This window comes from Mustela nigripes, chromosome 2, assembly GCF_022355385.1.
Source record: "Mustela nigripes isolate SB6536 chromosome 2, MUSNIG.SB6536, whole genome shotgun sequence".
In the NCBI taxonomy this organism is placed as follows: domain Eukaryota; kingdom Metazoa; phylum Chordata; class Mammalia; order Carnivora; family Mustelidae; genus Mustela; species Mustela nigripes.
The window spans coordinates 83,844,710-83,859,605 of NC_081558.1; the positions used below are offsets into that span (position 1 = coordinate 83,844,710).

A 14,896-nucleotide genomic window follows, 5' to 3' on the forward strand; every position below is an offset into this window, starting at 1 on the left:
GGTTTCTGTTTTCTAGATGCTGGTAGGTAATAATGGTCTTCCCAAATAAGAATCTAAAATTTCTCGTCTTCCATTTTATTAACATTAATGCTTAGGTTTTTGTTTGTAGGTGTTTTTTTTTTTTTTTTTTTAAGGGAGCTATTCACTAGTACATCCATCTACATGCCCTCTGCTTATCAAATGTTACAGTGACATAAAGAGACAAAGGTATCTCATTCTGATGCTCCAAAGCCCCTCTCATGAGTAACTGATACCTAAATATATTGCCGCAATAATTCTCAGAGCTGTGCTGGGATGATTCACTACACTTTGCACTCCATTCAACTTTAAATGGTGATGAGATCAGTAACTACCATTTACCAATAACCTCATTTTCAATAGATGCTTTTGGGATCCATATTGAGAACCTTTGGGATTTAAATCTACAACTTCAAGAAGAAACATACGCATGAAACTAACCAGTTTCTAAGGTAATAATTAGTAGTACCCACATTTCCACATGCTTAAAGAAAGCAGTGGTGATTTTGTGTGCTGTTCGGGTGGTGAAGGTAATGGCAGTGGCAGGAACTATAAGTTTTATTACAATATTTTCTCTTATTGTCCAAAGAAGATACATTGTACTGCACTTCACCAATACTGTCTGACACATGTGAAATATAAAAGGGGAGAGAATGGCTAAAGCAAAAGTTAAAAACACCATAAGAATATTCACACCTTTTACCCTGAGTAGGGTGGACAACAAACATAAACATTGAAAAAATAAATAAATAAACATTGAACAAAATCAAGTAAATTCTTTACTTCCCTCCCATGTAAACTTTTCCAACTATTCATAAAGCACAAAGCCCAGGACTTTCTTCCCACCATAACAGGAATGTTATATAGACTACTGGAGTAGAAATAGAATTAGATGTACTCTCTCCTGTCAGCTCCATGAAATATACCATCATAGTAAAAAATAATTATACTTGAACCACAGAAAAGCCTTTAGAATGAGTTCCTGAGTTTTGTGTAAGAGGCAGAAAAAGGAAAGATAGCACACAGAAGCAACATAAGCTAGGAGGAAGGTGGGGATGTTCATAGTGAAACCAACGGAGAGCGTTTGTTAGGGGAGAAAGTACATACTCCTGAGCCTCTTGGGAAGACCAGAGGGCCCATAGAAAGGCTTAAGCAGCCTGGAAAGGAACGGGGACCTGACCGTGGTCCTGAAAAAGAACAACTTGCAGGTGATGATGAACAATCTCCAAGCATCCACACAACACCATATCCTCGTTTTCAACTATAACTGAAACAAGCTAAACGTCCATTAATACTCGCCCTCAAAAAAATATGTCCAAACTTTTCATATGATCAGCCTTTGTAATGCCCAGCTCTTCCCTCCCCATCAGTCTCTCCTAGGGTGTCAGGATAATTTCAGGATTGAGAGGTAGACTATTCTAGCTAAGAAGCAGGAATTAATTTTCTGACAAACTCGCAACGCTTAGAATTCTACAGAAAGCTTACACTTGGCAATCCTGATTCTAGTTTGCATTTCTTAAACTCTGGTGGGAAATCATGCCTATCCGAAAGACCTCAAGGAAGGATACTCTCTAGAAGCATAACATTCCAAACTCACCCTATAATCTAGGCAGCTTTGAAACTCTAGTAAGCTAAGGTGGCAATTCACTAACATGGACATTCCCACTTTGACCTCATAAAATTAATTTTTAAAAATTTCATAAGAAGATACCTAAATACGGGTCCCACACTGAACACGGGCGTCAGTGTTTCTTCAGGCTCTTTTCTAGCTCTCACAAACCCAGGAAGTCAAGGGGGCCAACTACACCAATCCAAAGTGTTAATACTACGCTGAACCTTGGGTGGGAGGAAATTTCTCCGCACAAAAGACACCTTTGCAAAAACGGAACGAATTTCACTCCGCTGGTGGAAAAAAAGAAGGTAGGGAGGGAAAGTAATTTATACGTGAAAAATCATTCTCGGAAAATACCATACAACTCGTCGAAGTGCAAGACTTACGTGTTCCGTCAAAACGGGTGGCGATGGTGTCGAGGAAGGTGTTCTGGGGCGCCAGTAATCCTTTCATAACCGGCATTTTTCCAGCGTGATGTGAAATTCTCCATCAAAGTTTGTCCAGAAGGATGGCTCAAGAGGAAAGCGCCAAGAATGGAGAAGGGGAGCGCGCTGACGGCAGCAGAGGGGGACCTGGCGCGGTGCTGGGGCCGATCAGGGGGAGGAGGATGGAAGGAGAGGGGGAGCGCGTTCCAGCCGCCGCTGCTCTGGCTGGAGCCTCTCGGCGAGCGCTCGGCGAGCCCGCCCTGTACCTCCAGGCTCAGCCCAGCGCAGGCTCCCACTCCTGTCCCCTCCACCTCCGCCAGCTGCCGAACCCCACCCCCCTCTCACCGTCCCTCCGCGGGCGGCAGTTCCCGCCGAGCTCAGCCTCGCCCCCCACCCCGCCCGCCCGGGAAGAGCCCGCGGTGGCCCGGGGCGCCGCGCCCTGACCTCGGGCGCTGGGGTCGTGGAGGACGGCGCTCGCTGCAGGGCGAGGCCGGGTGGCGCCGAACCTCCCGGTTTCCAGGGGGCGCAGGGAAACGCGCGCGATTGCGACTCCCACCCCCCAGGAGCCAGTGAACAAAGACCCCTTTGTTCCCGCTCCGTCCCTCTCCCGGGGAGACCGGAGTCCCGTGGGTGTGGTACTGGAGAAGGGGAGGAGACAGGTTGGGGCAGGTACCCGGCCTCAGTCAGGAGCTTGGGAGGGGGCAGTCCCCCCACGTGGTGTCCGAGAGAGCTGAGGCCGCTGGACGCCCCAGGGGTGGTGGCCCTCTTCCGGCACACCTGACACTGCCAGTGCCCCAGTCTGGAACAGGGTAGCTTCGAGTTAGTTGCGCGGCCCCTTCCTAGTCACCCAGGTCTTTCAGCTTGAAAACTAGTCCAAAGCGCCCGGGTTTTTCCACCTCTTCTTCCTGGGCTCAAAAAGAGGTGTTTCGGCCCCTAACTCCAGATTGCCATTGGTCTTCCCAAGCCATTCTAAAGTAAAAGAAAATAATAAAGAGTTTTTTGTTTTGTTTTGTTTTGTTTTAATGGACAATGGATGGCTTCTCACTCTCCGGCCAAATGAAAATAAAACATTCCTAGAAAAGTTTTGTTTTTATTGGTTTGTGAAATACAATGTAAGTAAAACCAGTCAGCCTTGTAAAAAAAAAAAAAAAAAAAAAAAAAAAACAACAGCTTCACCACCAATTAGCCTAGCCCGCCTCCTCTCCACCACCCAACAACCCCACACCCCTACGCAACGGCGAGGCTTCCTCTGAGACTGGAACCTCCGGGTGGAAAGCCTGGCCGCGTCCCTAGAACGACAGGTGTCATGGAAAACGAAAGTGGTCTCTCCCTGCCCTTCTACCCTTTGCTCACGCGGGGACTCCCAGTCTGCCAACATTCTACCAAGAAAAGCCTGGCCCAAGCCTGGGGCGCAGCCCTGCGGGACGTGGAGGAGGACACCCGCGCTGGGATTCTACAGAAAACCCTGCAAGGGAAGGAGATGCGGAAGCAAAGTTGAGAGCCTTGGGGTAGAAAAACAAACGTAAGCCCAGGTGCTGGCGCACCCGGAAGGAAAGGAGGGGGGAAGCGAACAGGTGTGTGAGCCTCGGCGAGGGGTAGCTCGAGTCCCCGCCGCCTGGGAGCTCGGGCTTGCGGGGAGCCCAGAGCGCTCGCCTCCCACTCCTGTAGGTAGCCAGACAGGGGGGAGGGGGGAGCGGGAGGGGTTCCTTGTTTGAATTCTCCCGGTTCCTGGGGCGAAGGGGGGTACCCTGAGGGTTTCGTCACGGCTGCCCAGGGCTCCGGGAGGGCGGGGGTGTAGAGCGGGAGGGAAGCATTCCCCTCTCCCCGCCCCCAATCCCTCTTTCTTCGTGATGCACTTCCTGCGGCCGAGGATTCCCTTTGTGTTGAAATTCAAGAAGATCCGGCCGCCGCGTGCAGCTAGCCGGGCTGGGGGCGCGGGGCAGAGGAGGGGATTCCTGAGTGGGCGGCGCGGGGCAGCAGACCCGGAGGTCAGGCTTTTGGCGCGGGGCCTCCCGCCCAGCTGGACTCCTCACCCGCCCACTCGGCCGCTCCCTCCCTCCCCCCAGTCCTTCCGTCCGGAGCCAGCTGTGCTGTGCGGAAACCGAGCTCACGTGGGCGGTGTCCCCCACGCGGCGCGCCGAGACTACTGCGGGTGGCTCTCTTGGCTCTCTCTCGGGCAAAGTGGGGAGAGAAAGCAGAGGGAGCCCCTGCTTCTGTTTGGGCGGTGCATTGCGTCCTAGAAAACCCAGACTCCTGCTGTTGCTGTAAAAGCCTGAGAACCGCCTCGCATCTAGTGGCTTCAAGTTCAGCATGAAATAGATTAGGTGTAAACCAGGATTCGGTTCATAAAATTTGCACTGTAGGGCTATGTGTGTCTGTGTAAAAACTGTTGTCTTGTGGGCTTGATGTACGTTGCCAAATGCATGAAATCACTTGCAAGAAACAAGCAAGGAGGGGGCTTCAGAATGGCAACCCCAAAAGAAAGCCTAGATTTTATGGCAAAAGAAGCCTAGCATTTATCACTCACTGTCTTAGTCGCTTCTCCAGTACAAACTACGTGTGGGGGACTGTGCTAAACACAACAATCCTGCCCTAAAATATCCAAGCCTGAGATCCTATTGAATTCAATTGGTCAAAGATGGCTTTGACCACCTCGTACAAACTTATATCCCCACCAGGAAGCAGTCTTTCTTGACTTTTTTTTTTTTTTAATCTTTTATTTATTCATTTGAGAATGAGAGAGACCATGAGTACACGGGTGGAGAGGTATGGAGGGATAAGGTGAAGCAGACTCCACATTAAGCAGGAAGCTGGACCAGGGACTCCTCTGGATGCCAAGATTCTGGGATCATGACTGAATCAGAGGAAGACACCAAGGGAACCAGAAGAAGTTTTTCTTGACTGTCATCACCACTCTGGTCTTGGGATCCAGGCCTTCTCTGAGTGAGTATCCAAAGAGGTAGGAATTAGGAGCTACCAGTTTCTTAAGGCCTGGTCCAGAAACTGCCAGAACTAAAGCAGGCACAGAATCCAGATTCGAGGGGAGGGAATAGAGGTCCATGTGTTAAAATCTCTACATCATTGTGAGTATTTTAGTTTTGAAGGAGGCCGCCTTATAATGGTATTCCAAAATTTGATTTAAAAATCTAATTTTACCTATCCTAAATATGTCAGGGTACAAGATCTGGGCTCAAGTCAATAATTCTTTATAGGGAAAATGTTAAGACACAGGTATAAAAATATACATTGAAATTACTTGAGAACTACAGCCATGTATAAATGGCAACTGTTACTATTTTCTTTCATGTTTATTCTCTCCTGTTGGTGTAGGTCATGGAGAAGGTGTGACCACTAGTTGACCCAGGAGCTAGCCTCTCATCTTCCTCTACCCTTGTAAAGTTCTTTCTGCCTACCTTTCCCACCGACTAGCGCTGTTTTCAAGGATACAGACTTGAGAGAGCAAGCTTTTAATCCAAGCCACGGCTAAGGCCTCTGTGTAAACTTCTAAGATTCTGGTGCTTATATGCCAGCATCTACTGAAGACAGTCCCCGTATATAAGTTCTCTTGCTTGCTAAACCCGCCACTTACTAAGCTGGAATGGCCTGCCTTTTTCTTCAGTCTCTCCTTGCCATCTGCATACAGGACCCATTCAAGATTTTACCTGGGGAACTCCTGAGGTTTCAAACCAACATCTCAACACTTCATGCTGTCTTTTCAGTCTGGATAAGATTGGAAAAGGGGCTTCAGAAATCACTCACCCACCCCCATATCTGTTTGATGGTTTTAGATCTTCTTCTTGTCCATTTCATAATTAGAGCATTCATTCAATACCGTAGCACAAACAAATGCTTCATTTTCATAGATGTTCGTGTATTTGACTGTAGGCTTTGAAAACATTGTTAAACTTTTCCTGGCAACAAGAATTTTAGCCTTCAGAAGAAGCAGCTATTTTAATGTATAGGCTGGTTAAAAAAGAGTGTCTACTCAGGATTGTGTTTTAGTTTTGTCTCTAGCACTTATCCCCTTTGCTACTTTGTTACTACTTTGGGCAAGTCATTTAGTCTTTGTGACATAACACTTCCTCATCCATAAAACTGGGATAAAATTTCCCTACCTTCTCCATTGAGTAGAAGAAAATATTTGTGAAAAATCTCTGAAACCTGTAATGTATGGCATATGATAATAAGGGATTATTACAATAATCTATTTCTCTTTTTTTGTTGTTGTTTTCTAACACCTAATGCAAAGTCACACAGCCAGACCACTTTATACACAATAAATATCATTGACTGTTACAATGTACGGTCTTATTAACTCAGAGCACATTCATGTATTGACAACCCATTACAACCTATGGCTTCTGAGTTTTTCCTTCTAAATATAAGTGACTCTAGAAGCTCAGAAGGAAAATCAAGTTCATTCATTTCTTTTACTAATTGTTCCTGAGTTGTCCTGCTGTGAGGTCCAACTGAGTTGTCCTGCTGTGAGGATTCTAGTGGTACAGCTACTGACTCTTGTTCCCAAAATACGCTTAATGTGTATACAACCTGGAATATTCTGGCAAAAACCTCTCAGTGGCTTGTTAAAGCAATGCTATCTCTTGCTCACTCTACATTTCCTACCTGACCCAGTAAGTACCTCTGCTTGTTACTGGGGTCCAGATTGAAGGAAGCTCTGCCCAAAATGTGTTTTTCTTGATAAGAAAAAGATGATCTGACAGAATATATGCTGTGTTTTAAAACTTCTACCCACAACTTAATGGTTAAAATGAGTCACATGACTATCTGAATTTGAAAAGGGTGGTAAAATACAATTTGTTTTGTGCCCAGACTTAATTTATAAAGGTGACAACAGAGAGGTCAATGCCATTGAAAGAGAAGTCTAGTGTTACTTACAATTCCCCTAGAAAGGAGAGACATAACTCATTAGGCAGAGCCACAGAGGAAACACCAGATTTTGGTCAGGAAACAGAAGCAGGAGTGAGAGGAGCTCTTAAACCACAGCCTTTACTGGGATCTCTGTGGGGAAGGCAAACCAGGGCAGAGTTTAAGACTGGCTAGTGTGAATAGTTGTGGTGGGCTTTAGGCTGCAAGGGTGGTCTGTAGTTGCCGGGCACCTGGCCCTGTGGTGATTTAGGGCAGGGGAAATATTAGTTTGAGGTGAGAGATTTAGATAAGCTCATTGATCAATTATGCATATGGTCTTCCTCACCTGTAAGAGGGAGAACTTTGGAAGCACCATGTGAACCCTCATGTACAAAAGAGAAATAATACTAATACACTACCGTGGACTTTATGAAAATTAAATGAGTTAACAATATAAAACATATAGAATGGTATCTAAATTACAGTAAGGGTCTATAGTAATAATATAGGATATTATGATTATTTTAGGCTGTCCTGTACAGACTCTCTCCTTGGAAACTTAGGTCACTACAAATGACCTTCGGCAGTAATTGGATAGCTGATTCCTAGAGGCCAAGGGTTCCCGCTAATACCTTCCTCAACTCTTAGTAAATTTTCACAGTAGTCAAGTCACACAGCCAGACCACTTTGAAAGTCAGTGAATGTGAGCCTCTTCGGGAGGGTAGACAGTGAAAACTGGGGCTAATATTTGCTTTATTTATTTATTAAATCTAACTATCTTTCCCTTACCTTGGAGATCTTTTGTCACAGGAAACTTGACATTATGTCCTTTAGTGCCTACCAAAGTTTTCAATATTCTGCTCAGGCCTCTTGCAAAACGCTGCTGCCCCAATTTCATCAGACTTTCATGGTAAATACCCTCCATTTCAATCTTCTCTCATCCGTCAGTGATTTTATTTATTTTTTTTAAGCTTTTATTTATTTATTTAACAGAAAGAGAGAGAGCACACAATTATGGGGAGTGGCAGGCAGAGGCAGACTCCCTGCTGAGTGGGGGAGCTGCACTGGGAGCTTGATCCCAGGACTCTGGGATCATGACCTAACCTAAGGCAGGCACTTAGGCGCCCCCTGCCAGTGATTTTATAACTTCATTCATCCGACCATCTTTCCTTTTCTCCCAGAAGATGAAGTGTTCTCTGTAAAACAATCACAAACCCCCCATAATTTTTCAGAGCTGACTTCCAGAACCGTGTTCCATTTCTTGAGCTCTTCTCTCCTATACATTTATTTCTCTACTAGTTTATTCTCTTAACCTATAAATATTCCAGATTCTCTGATATTACTAATAAATAATTTTTCTTGATCTATGTAATCTTTCACATTTCCTTCACATGCAAATTTCCTGAAAATTAACCTATAATTACCATGATTACTTTCTTACCTCCTCATTTTCTCATCAACCCTTTATAGTCTGAATTTTTCTTCAGCCATTCTGCCAAGATGTCTCTTACTGAAGTCATTGATGACCCTAGTTGTCTAAACTAATGCACATTTTCAGCCCATATATGCCTGATTTTTTCCACCTGCATTTGACTCTACCGGTTAATTCTTTCTTAGAACTCTCTACTCCATAAATTCCTAAGACAGCAAATTTTCTTGTCTTGGAAAAAAAGACCCTTACCTGTTGAAGGTTTAATTTTCATTAAAAAATCTTTTCCTTCTACTTGTCTTCACATTCCAGTGTTATTCAAGAATTCATAAACTCGATTACTAAAGCTTTTCATCTCCATTACTGTCTTATATGAAATATCTCTTCTATAAGAATACTTTTCAAATATTTATAAGAAGCCCAGACCTCTCCTCTAGGCTTCTCACAATATTCAACTATGGACTTTATATTACACTTTGAATATTTTTCCCACACAAATTTTTGTATCCATCTTTATGTAAGGCACCAGGGAGACATCCTCATCCTTTCTGGTTTTTTGTTTGTTTGTTTGTTTGTTTTAAGATTTTATTTATTTATTTATTTGAGAAAGAAAGAGAGAGCAGGGGTGGGGGAGAGGAACAGAGGGAGAAGGACAAGCCGACTCTATGCTGAGTGCAGAGCCTGACACAGGACTCCATCCCAAGATCCCGAGGTCATGACCTGAGCCAAAATCAAGAGTCAGACGCTCAACCAACTGAGCAAACCAGGCATCCCCTTTCCTGTATCTTAGTCCCAATATCCATCAAATATTCACGCCCTTATTTTATCTCCTAACTATATCCTAAGGAATCTCTACTTTTTCCATCTAATCCATGTCCTAGTTTGGGTCTTTTCCATGTTTTGTGTGAACTTCTGCTCCCAAGCATGAACTCCCAAGTGGTTTCCCTACCTAAAGTTTTATCTACCTCAAAGTCATTCTTGACATTCCAGCCAGCATGAGCTCATTAATCCGTCCTGTCCCTCCTCACACTGCCTAGAGGGTAAAATCGAAGGTCTATGTTCTGAGCTCAGCTTATCCTTTCATGATGCATTTCTCATCATACTCAAATTTTTTGTTGAAGGAAAACAAAATTCCTAGAAGTTCCCAAAACATGCAGTGCTCTTCAAGAGACTGTGACTTTGATCATACTATCTTCACTTCCTGGAAAGCACTTTTTAAACCTCCTTAGCATGACTAACACACATACCCACGTTCTACTCCCGCCTATTTTGGATGCCCCTTAAAACGGAGCCATTTTGCTTTCACAACAGCTGTTGTATATCAGTTGTATATAATCTGACCTAGTTTTACTTCTGTGCTTTTAAGTAAGTTACTTCTCTCTTCTGAATCTCATGGGAATTATAATAACATACATTTCACAGAACAATTGTGAGGGGTAAATGAGAAAAGACAAAGAAATTGACTAGGGTAGTGACCACCATTTACTCATCATTGTATTTCCAGTGACTAACATGGTTTCTGGCACAGTGCAGACATGGAAATATTTGTTGAAAGAATAAATGTTAGTTATCACATTTATCTCAATCATTTCACCCATATGCTACTTTCTGTTTATTAGTTTATCTCTCTATCTCTTGCACCACCACCAAAGCTTGCACCACCAAGCTTTTAAAGGTTTATTATCTTGGGGTGCCTGGGTGTCTCAGTCATTAAGCCCCTGCCTTAGGCTCAGGTCATGATCTCAGGGTCCTGGGATTGAGCCCTGCATCAGGCTCCCTGCTCCACAGGAAGCCTGCTTCTCCCTCTTTCACTCTCCGTACTTGCATTCCCTCTCTCACTGCGTCTCTCTCTGTCAAATAAATTAAAAAAAAAAAAAAAAAAAAGGTTTATTACCTTAAGAAAACTTTCTTATCCAATCTCCTATTTAAAGTATCTGGCATAAGATGCATTTAAAAATGTCTGATGAATGAAGAATGAATGAAGTTATTCTACAGCAGGTCTTCCTCTACAGCAAGTGCCAAGACTGACTTCACCACTCCTTTGTTACAATTCCCTTTGCTATCCAAACTCTTGTTGGATTGATCATTTATAGGCAGAAAATGAAGGGAGGAGTTTGTATATGATCTAAACTTCTCTGATCAAATTATTGATCAGGTACTTTCTTTTTTTTTTTTTAATTTTTTGAAAAAAAAAAAGTTTATTCTTAGAACAGTTAATTTATAACAACCAAAAGTTCAGGTACTTTCTAATGTATATAAGGATAATGTACCTTCTTTAAATCATAGAATTTCAAGCTGTAGAATCTTTCTTCTGTAACCTTTCAGAGTGAGTCCAAGGCAAGTTCTCATGACTCTGTCCTGCACTGGAGCCTCCATCTCTCCAGGACAACCGTACTTTTATTTTTTTAAGATTTTTTATTTATTTATTTGACAGACAGAGATCACAAGTAGGCATAGAGACAGGCAGAGAGAGAGGAAGGGAAGCAGGCTTCCTGCTGAGCAGAGAGCCTGCTGTGGGGCTCAATCCCAGGACCCTGGAATCATGACCTGAGCCGGAAGGCAGAGGCTTTAACCCACTGAGCCACCCAGGTACCCCAACAACCGTATTTTTAAAAAGAGGGGCTCCAGTTGTTGGATGTTTGTTAAGCTGAATGGACTATACATATTAACAGATAGGTGACTATTTGTGAAAAGTAAGGTGATATAATTTCTGCTTAACAAAATATACTTATTAGTAACCTCTTCCTACTTCTTAAACTATTTCAAGGCAGTTCACTATTAAGACATACGCAGAAAGTTAGTTCAAATGATGTACATAATATGAGTGGTGGGATTATAAGAACTTTTATTGCTTCCTTATAGTTTGACATATTTTCCAGATTTTCCCTAATGACTATGTAATACTCTATAATGAAATCAAAAATACACCTGGAAAAATCAGAAATTATATAAAGGAGGGGTCCCTGGATGGCTTGGTCAGTTAAGCATCCATCTCTTGATCTCAGCTCAGGTCTTGATCTCAGGGTCATGAAACCCTGAAAAGAAAAAAGAAATTATATAAAGGAAAGAGCAATTTATTATACAAGAAGTGTGATTTACTCATCTGAGCATTAAACTAAGCTCTGAGTTAAGTAGAGGCCAAAAGAGGGCTTGGTGAATATATAAGCATCTCAGTCATTTGGGTGAGATCAAAATCTTCCGTGGTGCTAAATTCCAAGAAGAAACTGTCACTTTGTTTTATTGAAATAACAAGATATTGGGCATCAGAAACTCACGTTCCACTACAGGCTCATTCTCAACTAATTTTGAGACTTTGATCAAAGTCTCTGATCTCCAAGTTCCCTTCCAGTTTTAATATAATGTGATCCATGTTTAGGGAAAATCTTTCAAAATAAGATTGGGGGTCATGTCTTTACAACTGAAAATTGAGCCCTCGCAACAATCCTTATGGCCCCTGAGAACTTGGAAGAAAAACTGTATCCGTTTGCTCACATACAGATAAAGACAATGCAGAGTCTTGCCTAATGCATTAAAGATGAAAAGAGTGACTCTTACACCCTCCTTCCCTTTCCTAGATTCTATCCTGGTTTCTGTTTTTAGACTTTCACACAAGGAAAAAATATATATATAAAGTCAGTCTTTTTCAAGTCTCCTGCTGCTCTTTTGTATGTATTTAAACCCAATGTTTTAGCAAAAGATGAGAATAGATGCTCAGTGCTGATGTAAATGGCAATGCCGTCATCACTCAGCTAATGGAAAACAGAAATAAAAGGGTAGAGAGGGGGAAGGGAAGGGCCGAACAGTTCCAAGTGCTGATGAAGTAGATGTTTAAAAGTTTTAAATTCTTTGTAGTCAGACATCATGCTGTTTATTGCTTGTTTAATCTCATAGTGCTGGCTCAGTGATCTCTTTCTTTTCTGAATTGTAGTAGCACTATCCAAATTCTGTTATTTGGTTATGTCTTATGAAATACCAAGACATGTCTTCTTTAAATATCTTCTTTCTAGAAAATTTAGTTTTGTCACCTTTCAATGTCTGCCTGTCTTGGGTTTTCTACTAGATCAGAGACATCTTAGGTACCAGGGTTGTATTTTAGATGCTCTGTGTCCTTCATGGTGCCTAGCTTGAACTTTGCTCTTTGTAGGTTTTCCATATAGACGTAGGTGTCCTCCAAACAGAGTAGGATATTGGCACAATGTAGTTTGGTTTAAAGGACTTAACTATGATCTCCATGTTGTCAACTTCTTCATTCCACTACTTCATTCAAAATCCTTGGGGCATCTGGGTGGCTCAGTGGGTTAAACCTCTGCCTTCGGCTCAGGTCATGGTCTCATGGACCTGGGATCAAACCCCATGTTGGGCTCTCTGCTCAGCAGGGAGCCTACTTCCCTCTCTCTCTCTGCCTGCCTCTCTGCCTGTTTGTGATCTCTGTCTGTCAAATAAATAAATAAAGTCTTAAAAAAAAAAAAATCCTTGAACTGCAGATTCACCTCAACTACATTTTTTTTTTTTTTTACTTTCCCCACCTCTGCATCTACTTTTCCAACCTTCTTTCTATCTATCATTTTCTCCCAGACTCAGCTCAAAATTCACTTTCTCTGAAAGACTTTTCTCCTCTGGCCATCACTTTTTTTTTTAAGATTTTATTTATTTTTTGTCAGAGAGAGAAAGGGCACAGGTAGGTATCGTGGCAGGCAGAGGCAGAGAGAGAAGCTAGCTCCCTGCTGAGCAAGAAGCCCAATACAGAACTTGATCCCAAGACCTTGGGATCATGACCTGAGCTGAAGGCAGACACTGCTTAACTGACTGAGCACCCAGGTGTCCCCTGGCCATCACTTTAACCTTCAAGATTCAGTTTTTCCTTTGCTGCTTCCCAGCTTTGAAATGTTTCTAATGTAATTCCATTCTAGAAACTTTGCTCCTAAATAGTCTGTAAGGAATGGTGTTGAGTAACTTTTTTCATATTGTGAAATATGCAATAACTAGCACGTTATAGTAGCTCCATAAATGCTAGTTCCTTCCCCTTGTTGCTGCCTTAAAATTGCACAGTCAAAACATATTTTAAAAATTACACTGCTGAAGTCATTTCTGTTGGTGACCTTGGCACTTAGGGATTATTGCCACTCTACTGTGTTCACTAATTCAAAGTGGAGTGCAGTAAAGTGACAAGAAATTCACTACAATTTTGAATCATCAGATGGCAAAACTAGAGACCACAGAGACATTGACTCTAGTAGAGGGAGAGTGGTGCACTAAGACAGGCTATGACTTTTCCAAGGTCAAACAGTCAGAGAACACTTAAAACTAAACTGTCTCAGCAGTGTACCCTTGTGACTTTTCTTTATGTCTCTGCTTTTCCTGGATTAATATTTTTTCAAACGATGAAGGATTATTAAAGTGTGTGTTTCTTGACGCTCACTCCCCAGATGTGACCATGGAAGATTAATTTCTTCCTTTTCTTTTTTTCTTCGATAAAATATTTTCTTCTGATAAAATATTCATGGTAGTTCATCTTTTGTAAATCACCTTTAAAGCTTCTCAACCTGAAGTGTTTGTGCCCCTGATGGATCACAGCATGTGGTGAAGTTACTTCTAAAGTAACTTCTAAAGGTTAGATCTTCTAAAGCCACGGGATAAACAAGGCCCATCTTCCAGAAACTTAATTTTCATATTAAAGTGCAGCTATATATTTCCTTTTTAATAAAGGGTTTGTTTGTTGTTTTTTTTTAATTTCGATGTTGTGGCCACTACTTCAGGCTATTCGTCTTGGAATATGAATTCAGGCTGTCTTGAGGTTAGCAGATATCAAGACAAAAAGTTGACAGAGAGAATGTAAGACTACGTAGTAAGTTGCAAAACTCTACAGTGTCAGTTTATAGAACTGTCTCTTAGGTAACTTGTGCTTCAGCTTTAACTTTCTGTCAGTCTCATTCCTTGGGTTCCCTACCATTTAGCAAAGTACTGAACACAATACCCATTATCACCCAATAAATGTAGAATATATACTGAGGATGACAAATAGTTATTGAGACCATTTGTAGAGGTAAATGAGACATCAGACCGCACCAAGAGATATGAAGACCCAACAACGCCATAGCTGGGACCACAGGAGGTGAGAAGATACAACACTTTGAGAATATTTTAAATTCTAAGATATATTAGAAAGAAACAATTCCAGACTACCTCGAGGAATAATTTCATTTTAAATTGCTGACATGAGGGAAAAAGATGGAAAGTCCTATAAAGCCTCTTATGCACATGGATTTTTATAAGAACAACCATTCACAGTTCAGTAACTTTTACCTTAATTGATCATTTTATTACACAATTACATGATATTCTATGCTGCCTTCTTTTATTTTTTCTTAGAGAGACCCGCATAAAAATCCCACTTTATAACATTAAAGAAAAAATTATATTTAAGTTTTAATTAAAAGGAAAAAATAAAAAATGAAAAACTACAGTTTCTGAAATAATGAAATCATTAGAATTTTAAATCTTTACATTTCTGGGTTTTATTTTCTTTCACCAAAAAAAAAAAAAAAA

The 14,896-nt window shown here is 42.0% G+C and overlaps 1 protein-coding gene across 1 annotated transcript in view; it reads right to left on the reverse strand.

The window, feature by feature from the left end:
• The window catches only part of KCNH8 (potassium voltage-gated channel subfamily H member 8), a 373,933-nt gene extending 371,834 nt beyond the window's left edge, over positions 1 to 2,099 (reverse strand). Inside the window, exon 1 of the mRNA XM_059390865.1 lies at positions 2,017 to 2,099. Coding sequence (XP_059246848.1) covers positions 2,017 to 2,092 — 76 coding nt within the window. The 5' untranslated portion in view covers positions 2,093 to 2,099. The remainder of the gene's footprint in view (positions 1 to 2,016) is intronic.
• Positions 2,100 to 14,896: the final 12,797 nt, after the last annotated feature.